Source organism: Nilaparvata lugens, chromosome 11 (genome assembly GCF_014356525.2).
Source record: "Nilaparvata lugens isolate BPH chromosome 11, ASM1435652v1, whole genome shotgun sequence".
NCBI lineage: Eukaryota > Metazoa > Arthropoda > Insecta > Hemiptera > Delphacidae > Nilaparvata > Nilaparvata lugens.
In genome coordinates, this window is record NC_052514.1 from 19939152 (window position 1) to 19952036 (window position 12885).

The window sequence follows — 12885 nt, forward strand, 5'->3', positions numbered from 1 at the left end:
GTGAAATTGATGAATTGATGTATTTCATAAGGAATGGTGACTGTTGAAGGTGAACCATACTGTAGAGTAGGCCCAAAGACCGTTGCATCTTTAAGGTCTTTGAGTAGGCCTACCTGACTCGGTCAGCATCGACTGAATGGGAAGCATTGATGTTATTCATAAGGAATGCTGACAGTTGAAAGGGCTAGGAACATTTTTACGCTAGTCCCTGAACCTACAACAATCAATTAATTATGCAAGCCTGTAATTGTGAATAGATTTTTCATTGGGAGTGAGTTCTTTCATGAAAGACTGACTATTTCGCTCTTTCTCTCCCTCTGGCGCTCTCACTCCTCACACACACACACATACCTACTCAGAGATTTTGTTCTTATTTTAGTCTGAGCCTAGTTTGTACAAGAACGGATAATAGATCCTGAATTTACCCGGCCTTCCTGCCAGGCCTTAAAGGTGAGGAACCACTAAGTTGACACATATTGCAGCATTGATAATTTAACCCCCCCCAACATTAAAGCTGCTATAAGAATGAATAGAAAACTTTAAATAAAGAGAATTTATCATTATATAATGTGTAGAGTCTACTCTACAAATCTTCGAATACAGTAGCATTCAATTTCAAGATGGATTGTTGAGGCAATTTTTCCATTGATTCATCTTTGAGCCATTCTTTTTCTAGCTGTCGACCTTCCTTGGACATATTCTTATTTCTTCCTAGGCCAACCCAAGTTGCTATGTGGACCGTGCTGATGGATGGTACTTTTATATGGTGTCTCTAACGGTTCCTGCGGGATACCAGGCGCCCTCCTGTAGTAATTGGCCTTGCCTGGACATGCGGGGCTCTGTCTGGGTTGACTCCACTTTCCTAGCTGTTGAACCTTGGTTGAACAACAAACCCACGGGATCTGCCCTATCAGGGCAGGTTCCTTAAACTGGAATGGGTGCTTCAGGAACACAGGAGGTTCCATTGCACTCTTATGTAGAGATCAACATTGTGAAGGCTTCTACTGATCACGACATGAATGATGTAAGCTCATCATCCCAACTGAAGAGGGAGACCACTTCTCAGTAGACTTCTCAAAGAAGGACAGCCATTCAGGCAAAACTTCTTGGGAGAAGTGAGGCTTTCGACCCTGCAAAGTTTCGGAGGGGCAAAAAGAAAAACCCAAGAGACGAGAGATGGGTGAAACTCCAGGCACAAATTATTATTTATTTATTATTTTACAAAGGCGACTTTCTAGAATCATTTAAGCCTAGGTGATGATGATGAGATGAATAATAATACAATGAAGGTGGAGTTATTAATGAATAAAAATTATAGGTTATGCTATCCACTGTGGGTGAGAGCTGAGTCAAGGGTAGCCAGGCGCCCTAGAGGCAATTTGGCGACCCTTTCCTCAGCGGAAAGACCTTCAAAGAAGGCCAGGAGTGGAACTCGTTAGTCACGAGGACCAATCAGTCTGAAGCCAAGCATATCACACTGGATTATGACAAGCAACCAGGTGATGAATGAGATGTTAGTATAGGGAATAACTCTTGTAAAGGACACAGGTATTGGTTTCTGGTTTGCCTAACTATCATACTACTCATAACACAATAAGCTTTGGTTGAGCCTTTGGATCCGTCCTTAAAAAAAATAATAATAACGGCTACTCTCCATTCGAGCAATTTCAATTCTTGAAAGTATATTTTCGTTCAGACAGTTCGCACCCGTCTACAAATCAGTATTAATCTAAATTTGGAAAAATAGTGATATTTCTCATCAATTCATCAATATTTTTCTCCAGAATCAAGAATGTATATGAAAAGAATTCAATTGTAACTTAAATAACAAATTTTGAACTGCATTTCAGTTTTTTGCTTTCTTGGCAGTTGGCAGCCTTGTATCTGTTCGCGACTCGATTCGCGACATGTCTTGTCTTCGACTTCGAGTCTTCGATCTTCGTCTAATCGTGCACGTCTATCAAACAGCGGTATGTTTTGGGTCATTTTTTCTAATTTTATTTAGGAAATAGAAAAAAAAATGTTTTAAATTCTTTGTCAGGGTAATTTTAACTTCAGATCATTGTGAAGTAACTTGAATCTGCTCCTAAAAAAAATTTAACATTATTCACTTGTTGACTGTTTAGTAGTTACAGGCTACTATCCAGTCAGCTTTGAAACGTTTGTAATAAAAAGGATATCTTAGTTTGATTTTTCAAATAATCTTGAATATATTCATGTATTTTCACTCTAGTATGATGATTTCTCTATCTCACGTTTCAAAATAAAAAACTTGAAGTACAAAATACCTAGTTGAAAACTAACCTAAACTAGGGCCTATTTAGGTTAGCATTTTAGGCTTAGGCTACTGCTTGAACTGAAAAACAACGACTGGTTTCCAAAACCGCCTTTTCAACTCTAACGTTAAAAACTTAAATCCAAGTAGACCTAAACTTTATTACAACCCCATTTCATTAGCCTACATTTTAATTTTGTTTATTTTTACGAATTTTTTTAATTTTTGTTGAACTAATTTTTCAATTAAATAAAACTAAGTTTCTAATTCTTCAAATTTGGCAAACATTTAATATATGGTTAAACTTGTTTTGACCTCTTCTATTAATATATAGGTTTGTCTCAATGCTGGATTCCGCGGTTCATACTCTCTACTAAATTTGCTTTCGTCTCAATTATAGTGATTGATAATCATTAGTTATTCTAGATTGGTACTTTTCCATTTCCTGGAATTCATTGTCATGAATGTTTGCTACTCTGAAGATTTGATTTTAATAATTCAGTATTTTTTACCCGGCGGCTGCCAGACAGATTTTGAGGTACCGGTATTATATAGGACTCAGTTATTTATAAAAGTTCTTTTTCATTTTTATTAACCTAACTCTAATAATAATTTTTTATACGAGGATCAAAGTTTTGATAAAAATAGATCGAATTCTTTTAATATCCTATCGAATTCTTTCAATAGGATATCCTATAAAGCTGGTTTTATACAGGTAGGCTACTGTGGAAATATTAATATGAGATTTAATGGGATCTTTCAGACCCAACAAATTTTCTTTGTTTTTGCTAATTAAATAAAAAACCTTATCAACTGTATTATTTAATAATGGTTAATTATTAAATCAATAGCCGACTATAATTGATTAACATAATAGGCTTTTGAATGTACAATGCAACATAATTATAAAATAACAAATAATGAATAATTTTAAAAAATGGGGCTGTTGCAAATTGGTCTTTAATGGATATTATGATATAAATTATTAGCAATACTGATTTTTATCCATTAATTTAGACTTCTAGACCTAGCTCAAGAAATTACGTTAAGGCTTGGTTACTAGTTCAAAATTGTCCTACTTCTATACACTATGTACTATTTTCTACATTCAACATGAAAATAAGTTGCAATTTTGTCAAATTGAGATTCAAACTCAATATGAAAAGTAATATTATTTTGTTGAAAATGTAATCTACTCTTTATTTACAGAAACCATCCAAATTGTCTACATAAAAGCAACTTATTACTTCTAAATCTGCGTTCTGCAGTTTTGGTTCGATTGGATCTGGTTTCCAACCAGAAAGTCTGGAAAACTTGTCATTGGCACAAGTCGTTATATTGGGTGTAAGTTAATTACGATTAAAGTTTTCCACTTCATTAGGGCTACTTCTAATTTATTTTATTTTATGACGATTATTTTTTATCAAATTGATAATGGATTTAAACCTTTCTGGTGTGATGGTATGACCCATATTTTTTATTTGTTCCTAGAACAGTGGTCAGTATCTATTCTTTTAATTTCATTAGTTGATGTTGTGCAAAGGCTAAAAGTAAGCTTTCTACTGGTGATTTTTTAAAAAAGTTTTCGATTTCTATATCATCAAGCTATCAAAATGAAAAAGTTTTCTCAGGAAAACATTTTTTCCGATCATTACTTTTTGAGATATGAGCGCCTAAAGATTAAATTTTCGCGACAGAACATTTCAAATTCGGTAAGAGATAAATCCATGATACTTGATGTCTGGGTCGTTGACTGGGGGTGCCAGATAGACCGCGTCGTAGTCGTGTACCCAGCCGGGTCATCCGGCAGGAAAAAGCGTCTCTTCGTCCAGTTCGTTGAGCGAGTACAAGGGCCGCTCAAGAAGTTGGGTTTTCAGGGCTTTCTCGAATCTCTTAAGTTCCATTTCCTGAACATCGGTGGGAAGTTTGTTGAAGAACTTCAATGCCGCTATCTGGAAGCTCTTCTGATTGCTTGTCAATCGAGTTCGTGGAATTTCCAGGTTCCCTGCTGACCGTGTATTGTAGTTGTGGACCTCATTTCTCCTTTTCATTTGTTCATTATTCTTCCTCACATGCATCAATGCAACGAAAATATATTGGCTGTAAACAGTCATTATTTGAAGCTTTCTGAACAGCAGCCTGCAATGTTCCAAATAATTGGAGAACGTCATTATTCTCAGAGCTCTTTTTTGAATCAGTAGAACATCCTTGCAATATGGAGTGTGTCCCCACATTAGGAGGCCATATGTGACATGTGTATGAAACAGTGCGTAAACAGGTAGTTTGCAGAGACAATGTTCCTCAATTTAAGCAACAAGTGAGTAACCCTGGACAGCTTAATGCAGACATTACTTATGAGATCACTCCAACATAATTTGCTGTCTTCATTCAATTTCAGCCTGTGATTGTTGAATCATTGCCTTGCCTCACATGTTCGAGATCTGCTTATATCCATTGTCTGATTGATAGTTTTACCTCTGGACATGATTGTAGTATCGTCTGCAAATAGTACTGAGCCATCTTGTGGTGTAAAGTCGTTCATGAGTATGATAAACAGCAGCGGGCCCAGCACAGAACCCTGTGGCACGCCGTGACAGTTTGCTTTCACTTCTGATGTTGCTCCTCCTATGGAGACTACTTGCCTCCTATCCTTAAGGTAGTCACTGAGGGTACTCAGCACTGCACCACCAATTCCATAGTGCTCCAATTTCTCAATTAAAATGTTGTGTAGGACACAGTCGAATGCCTTGCTCAGGTCAAATAGAGTAAGAGCAAGGCATTCCCCTGATTCAAAGACTTCTTGAACTCTTTCTGACACTGATATCAGTGCACTAGTTGTTGATCGCCCGCTTCTGAAGCCATGCTGTGAGCTGGAGAACAGATCATTTGTGTCGAAGTAATCCACAAGCTGCAGCTTCATGATAGTTTCGATAACCTTTGACATTGTTGGAGGAATTGACATTGGTCTAAAATTTGAGGGTTGATTTGTGTCCCATTTTTTATAAATTGGAATACTTTTAGACAATTTCAGTATATCTGGAAATCTCCCCTTTCTTAAGCAGTTGTTTATTGCCTCTGCCATGGGCTCAGCAATATTCTCAATTGTCTTTTTAAGAACTGAACAAGTATTCCATGGACCTCTTGAAGCTATTCACCATTTTCATAATCTGTACATGGCTTATTTCCTTCCATTTTTCTAGCCTGGTAGTGGTTGCTCTGTGATTTGGAGTAGGATGATTGATGTTTACAGCCGGTAAACTAGCAACAATGTCTTCAACTGTGGTGATGAAAAAATCATTAAACTTGTCAGGATCCGGTGGTGGTTTAACTCCTGGTCTTTTGGGTCGATGACTGTTTATTGTTTCCCAAGCAGCCTTGCATTGATTTGGTGCTGACTTTATTCTTTCCTCAATAGACATTTTCTTAGCAGCATTTACTGCTTTCCGGTAAGCTTTGTTAAGGTTAGAGTATGCTTTGAAGAAAATTTTTCTCTCCTCAGGTGCATTTGCTGCTTTGTAGTGTGAATGCATTAGAACTACATTACCCTTCAAGACCTGTAGACTTTCATTGAACCATGACTTATCTCTGAGAATAGTTTGTTTCGTATATGTCTTTGGAGCTTTGGTTATAGTTTGGGGAAACATATCATTGAATTTGTTAATGTATGTTAGAATCAATTTGTTAGATCATATCTCAAAAAGTAATGATCGGAAAAAATGTTTTGATGATATACAAATCGAAAAAATTCGAAAGTTTATTTTTAACCTTTGCACAGCCTTAAAACTTTACACAAATCTTCAGCGCATTGTCGGTCTCAATTTTCTTTTCATAAGCCTCATAATATTAAATTATAGACTGCGCCATTGGAAAGTATATAATTTCGGATGACTTGTATTAATATGGTACTTGAAGCCAGACACGTATAAAATGTATTGGCTCAATACAAAACAATTCAAACATATCGATTGCAATACAAAAAATAATGTCCAGTATGAGAGGGGGAGTTCTGGTTTCTATTTAAATAATTCACTTTTGCGGAAGCTACATGAGATATTATTGGGTGTTTTAATTCATTGATTTTTTGAGGATTCGAACCACAAACCTTTTCGAGTCACATAAATATGCCACTCTTTCATCAAGAAGAATATATATATATTAATGCTTGATACTGTAGCATATTATTTTGAATATCTTTTAATAATTATTACGCCTTTTTTTCTAGATTTTAGGAAGATGAACAGACGAAAGAAGCCTATTGTTAACGCATTTTCTTGCTTCATGCGCGACTTCCAATCGGAGCAACGCGCGGCAGGCAGAAATTATACCTTGGAACAATGCTCGAAACTATGTGATCAGCTGTGGAAAGTAAGTATTTGAGAATAGACTACTTCTATTTGTTTCAACTTGAACATTTAAACCGTTTAGTATGACTTTTTCTGATTGTCCAATAATTTTCCTTGCACTTAACATTTGAAAAGTTACATATTTTGTCATAACTTCTATTAAAGATTCAACCCTATGTGTTGTCTTACATCAGCCTGGTATACTCCAAGAACTGATTATATGATTCAAGTTGAGAAACTTACACATATCATGAAGGCCTAACTAATATAATATGATACTAGCATTTGAATAATACTTATTCTCCCCACAATTATTTAAAAAATTCTATATTCTGGGGCATATCAAGTGACTTGGCTGGTTCAGGTCATTCAATTCGCACCTGACTAATTTCAGGGTCATTGACGTGGTTTTTAAGGCAGCTGTGACCAAAGGTTTATAACTCTAAAATACGGGACTGGTCCAAAAAAAATAACTTGTTCTGATAAGGGATCTTACCTAAGCCGGGACTTTGAATTATTAAGCCTGAAATTACCCTGTCCTCTACCATATAAAATCAAATGGGTTAATTAAAAAGGAGAATTCCAATGTAGCATGTTTGGATGTAGCACGGCTGCATGTAGACCTCCGTTTATTAAATTTAACCGTCGTAGAATCATCGCATTGTTCATTGTTCCTCCTGGTATTGCTACCGTAAGATGCCGTCATTTCATGCCATTTGAATGTGATATACATATAATTACTTGATAAATAACGTCATTCTAAATAAATTGATTCAATCAATTCATTTACGGCCGTACTTACAACAAATGGAAAGCGTTTAAATTTGAGCATAATTCACAGTCAGTAAGTTTTTAGTTTAAGCTACTGATGGGAAATATAATTTGGATTCACGTCGAGGAGGAATATCCAATAATATTTCTCCGCCTAAAATATTTCAAGTCTATAATATTTAAACATACATACAGAAAATCATTGATGAATAGAATTTTATTTGTCATTGGCTAACAAATCTCTACAATAATGGCTAACAATGCTTTACAAACCTACGATAAGCATTTATTTTTACGATGCATTGTTGGAGAGTTATACGCCCCGAAAGAGCAAACATTGGCTAAAAAGCTGTTATTTTAACAATTTTACACTTTCAAGAGCTTAAATCTCGAAAAATGTTGAGGATATCACAAAACCCCACTGAACAAAAATTGTAGAGAATATATCAAGCTTCATTTTTGATTTGTTAGTCTAGTCGATTGAACGCATTTTTCTCAAGAAATAAACGTGTAAGCAAAACATTGAAAAATACAACTTTTAAACCACCCTCATCCCTTTAGCACAAGGGGTAGGGATGGGGAATTTTGATCTGTTCACCCCATATCTGGTCCCAACAAAGCTGTAAAGTCAAAAATTGTGTTCAAAACATTCTCTCCAAATTCCTTTGTCAATTGGTCTATTTTTGCTTAACTGAAGATCTCACTCTCAACACTGAAGCTGCTGCAACAGTCGTGGGGATGTGCGTAAACTTGTAAAATTATACATCAAATTGAAGAGAATTTGATGCTCTATTAGCTCATGATCAGCATGGATTATAACTCTAATGGTGAATTTTTGACCAACAATCAGAGGATGATATACTGTGTATCTGACATATGCTGAATAAATTTCGTTTTTATTTTTAACTCCTATTTCTGTTTTCGGTAACTTGGAATTTTTAGATCAAAGCATATCCAAGAACTGCTGAGGAATTCCTGTAGATCATTCAGACTTTTATCTTACCAGAATTTTCTCCAATAGCGTGTCTGGTTTGATGAATTTTTTGTTTTGAGGGTTTGAGCTACTTCCATGCCTGGACCTTGTGAAAGAATTTTATACAGAATTCTGTACCAATAGTACAATAGTATCAGTCTAGATCAATAGTCTAAGTGGGGATTCATTTATAAATTTTCTATTATCTATTTATTCATTAGGACAAAATTACTTTTCATTAAAATGTTATTCGAAGAGCAAAAACTGGCGAACCCTTTAATATTCCACTCCCAAATTTAGATTACGAGTTCTAAATAGCCCAATCAACGAAGTGTTATAGAAGGAAAGGTTTGGAAGACAATTTTTGACCCCGCAGTCCTGTTTGGGGTGGTGAGGAGGTAAACATATCAAAAGTCCCCACCCCTACCACCTGTGCTAAGTGGGTGGGGGTGGTTCAAAGGTACCATTTTTTGGTTTCTCGCAAATAACTCGAAAATTATGCATTTTACTGACATGACTATTCTATAATAAATTAAAGCTTACATGATTTCCTACAATATTGATCTCACAACTTTTTCTATATCTCTTTCACTTTTTGAGATATCCGCTCTAAAAGATGTGACATTTTTGAAAAAAAAAAACACATTTTCCTAGAGAATCTATCAAGCTTCATTTCTGATTTGTTAGTCATGTCAGTTGCACGCATTTTTCTCAAGATATGAGCGTGTAGGCAAAACATTGAAAAATTCAACTTTTAAACCACCCTCATTTCTTTAACACAAGGGATAGGGTTGGGGACTTTTAAAATGTTCACCCCCTAACTGGTCCCAACAAAGATGTAAAGTCCAAAATTGTGTTCAAAACATTCCCTCCAAATTCCTTTGTCAATTGTTCTATTGTTGCAAAACTGAAGATTTCACACTGAACACTACAGGTGCTGCAACAGTCGTGGAGAAATGCGTAAACTTGTAAAAGTATACATCAAATTGAAGAGAATTTGATGCTCTATAAGCGTATAACCAGCATGGATTTTTCCATCGATATTCAAAAAGTCTAAAGAGAAAAAATAGCGAAAAATTTAAGATTTTTTTTTCAAGAATGTCACACCTTTAAGAGCAGATATCTCGAAAAGTAAACGAAGAAAAGTTGTGATATCAATATTGTTGGAAATTATGTAAGCTTTAATTTTGTATAGAATAGTCATGTCCGTAAAATGCATAGTTTTCTAGTTATATATGAGAAACCGAAAAAATTGTAGCTTGAATCATCCCCACCCCCTTAGCACAATGGGTAGGGGTTGGGAGACTTTTAATATGTTTACCTCCTTACTACCCTAAACAGAACTGCGGGGTCAAAAATTGTCTTCCAAACTTTTTCCTAGATACCCTTTTCGGAGTATTAATTGCCTGGGCTATAGATAAATAGTCTCTTTTGAATAATCAAATAGTACACATTACAGGGGAATTTGGGTAAACATTAAATATACTTGTGTACTAGATGGGGGAAATGTAGTTGAACTAGTAAATTATTATGTCCCAGACTGGAACTCGCACTATGACGCTCCGCTTGTAGACGCTCCAAAAAACAAACCAGCTTGTTCCAAAGTTTGACGCCTCGCTCCTTTACGCTTCGCGACTAGACGCTTTTATTACTTAACATGATTATTGTTCACGACGCTACTGAACGCCCCGCTTTGCTCCGCCTTCAGAGTGTGCTTGTACCCTTATTATGTGTAGCCATTGTATTATTCATATATCCAACCACAGTCAATTGCCAACGAATTTCGGTTGTCGCGAACTGAGCTTTCTTTAATATAGCCAACCAACTATTTTGTGATATGTTGCAAATCTGGAGTGCGTAAAATACTAGAGGCACGCTAAATTATTTTTTGCGCACTGTGATGTATTCCTTCACACACTAGTTCAGGAATAGGAATTTTAGACACGCAATTCAGTGCGTAAATTGCTATTACGTGCTATACGTGTAACTAGGCAAAACAATTGATAGTTCAACACTGTTAAGTTAACAGACATGCTTTGAAGTTATTCCTTGATGAATTGAAAGCACAAAAAGCGAGGAAACATTAGCTTTAATTAATAAACTTCTTTTACAAAAATATAAACATGCATTTGTATTTAATTAAAAGTTCACAAAGTCTCTCTTATTAACGCTTGTTTTGATGAATTTTAAACTGCATACTTCAAATATTTCCATATAGATAAAAACTGGAAATTCGATCGTATTCTATTGTTTAAATTTCATTTTTCAGGCACTGCCTGAAACAGAAAAGGCTTACTATCAATCTCGAGCAAATGCTGAGAAAAATAGATTGAAAGCTGAAAAGTATAATTCGTTAGGCGAACCACTGGAAAGGGTGTTACAGAGGCAGTTAGGCGAAGATTTAAAAATAAGAGAGATGAATGGGGAAATCGAGTATGCCGTCCATGGTATGGAAGACCCGGAAAGTAAGTACAGTATTTGCAATTGATTATCTGTTTTCCTCTGGCCACCCCTGGCAACGACCTGGCAACGCTGTCAGATTACCGAAAATCACTAATTATATTTACTAGTTCAACTGGGTAGTATTTGCAACTGATCTCAATACTTTTGTTGTGCTGACCAGCTAATTGAGGCTGTGGCATTCTACTAGAAATGGCTGTGAATCCTTTTTGTAATTCAAGGAGATTATACGAAAATTCTATTAGAAATGATCCAGTGCTATGAGTGTGTTGGTTTCTACCTTACACATTTCTCAGTTAATTCAATATTTTCATTTTTTTTGTTTTCTTAGTATGGTAGGCCTACTTTATTTTTATTTTATATATCTAATGTTTGAATAATTTTCCTGATGAACCCTTCAATAATGGAATATTCCTAGTGGTCCCTTCTTTTTCTGGAAGGCACTTTTAGTTGGTGGTGATTGACAATTTAATATCTATTGTACGTTTGTAACTATCTAGTAACTTTGTTCCTTATTTCTGATTCTTGAATTTTCTACTGAAAGTTGTTACGTCACTTATATTATACTACTCCTGATGTAGTATTCAGGATGTAATCAACTTACTCTTAAAAAAGTAATGCATTGTAACGCTTTACAAGTCAAAATAGGGAAAGGTTTTGAATCTGATTTTATGGAATTTTGGAAAAATGAACCTTCCATGTGAGAGAAATGTCTCACTGATTATCTCTAATTTAAAGTTATGGCGATTTGAGTAATATTCTAGATAATCTCAGGAATTATAATATGGTACCTAAGTGTAATTACATTGTAGTATTATTTCTTAGTTTATCCAATCTCTGTGCCGCTGTTTTTTAAGAGTACTTTTAAGAAACCATAACGGAACACCAATATTTCCTTTCGAAAGGTCAATAACAATAGACGTCCAAAATGTATTGATTTAATAACGATAGGCGACCGCTGAGGATTGCCACAATTTCTACCTGTCCATCGATTGGTTTTTGGCACCCATTCTGGTGTCCTATATGAGCAGATTTTGTTTGTTTACTCAAAAATCAATAACTTGTTTTTAGACCGAATAGTGCATTGAAATCGCTCTTTCCCTGTTGCAGTTCTCCTGACCAAAGTTTTCCACTTGATCCACATAAACTATTTCTGCAAAGACGATAGGGGGCAGTTCTACCCTGCAGAAATGGCTATGGCTGAATTTACTATAAGAGACGGTCTAATTCGAGTAGTTCACAGTTTGATCAACTCCGGTAAGTTTTCTTTGCTGTTTTTCCTTTCAAATTATTGAAGTGTTTATATTCATGGTACAAAATAATTGATCATGCTATTGAATGAATAGCATAATATAATGTATTCCATAATTTACAATTCAATAGAATCGAATTGATAAACACAGTTTTGCAGGTAAAGTAATTGAGGAATATTATAAGAAGGTGTTTCGTATTTGGACAAGTTTTTTACCCTGTGATTAAATTTTGTGTAGCAGAGAATCAACTCTGACAGCTATTACGGGCTGCGATTCAAGCACCCTCAGTATTATGCCTTACTTCACTCCCTTGCATCTTACTCTCTTTGTTCTTTCTTCGTTTTCCTTTCAGGGTGAGACGTTCTTTCTCCATTCAACAATCTTAGTTATGTCTTCCACTTTGTGCAATCTGGAATCTCTAATTTTCATTAATTAGGTTTTTTATCTGAGAAAACCTCTCATGAATCATATTCAGAGGAGTTGGCTCAAGCGGTCACCCTTCCAACGAGAGTAGCAGGCACATGATTCTTAACTTATCTGAGCGATAGCTTATCAGCGCGACCACTGACTCAATTCGCTCCATTTGATCAGAGTTGCTTCCTATTCGAATGAGTCATTATTTTATTGTCATTGAAATGTTACATTTCTAACAGTCCAACAATAAGTACATTATATCTTCCAGGTTCTCAAATTGAAAAATAAAATTATTTTGGTTTTCTTGTAACAAAACGAAAATGTAAAGTTTTTATAAATGAATTATATAATCTTTATACATTGGAATAACGAGGTACCCTTTTATCTTTTTTAAAG

The 12885-nt window shown here is 35.4% G+C and overlaps 1 protein-coding gene across 1 annotated transcript in view; it reads left to right on the top strand.

Moving 5' to 3' along the window:
• The first annotated feature begins 1793 nt into the window (after positions 1–1793).
• The window catches only part of LOC111052381 (protein maelstrom 2), a 34870-nt gene continuing 23778 nt past the window's right edge, over positions 1794–12885 (top strand). Inside the window, exons 1-5 of the mRNA XM_039437793.1 lie at positions 1794–1970; positions 3485–3619; positions 6498–6640; positions 10632–10827; positions 11933–12079. Of these exons, the coding sequence (XP_039293727.1) occupies positions 6509–6640; positions 10632–10827; positions 11933–12079 (475 nt within the window). The 5' untranslated portion in view covers positions 1794–1970; positions 3485–3619; positions 6498–6508. The remainder of the gene's footprint in view (positions 1971–3484; positions 3620–6497; positions 6641–10631; positions 10828–11932; positions 12080–12885) is intronic.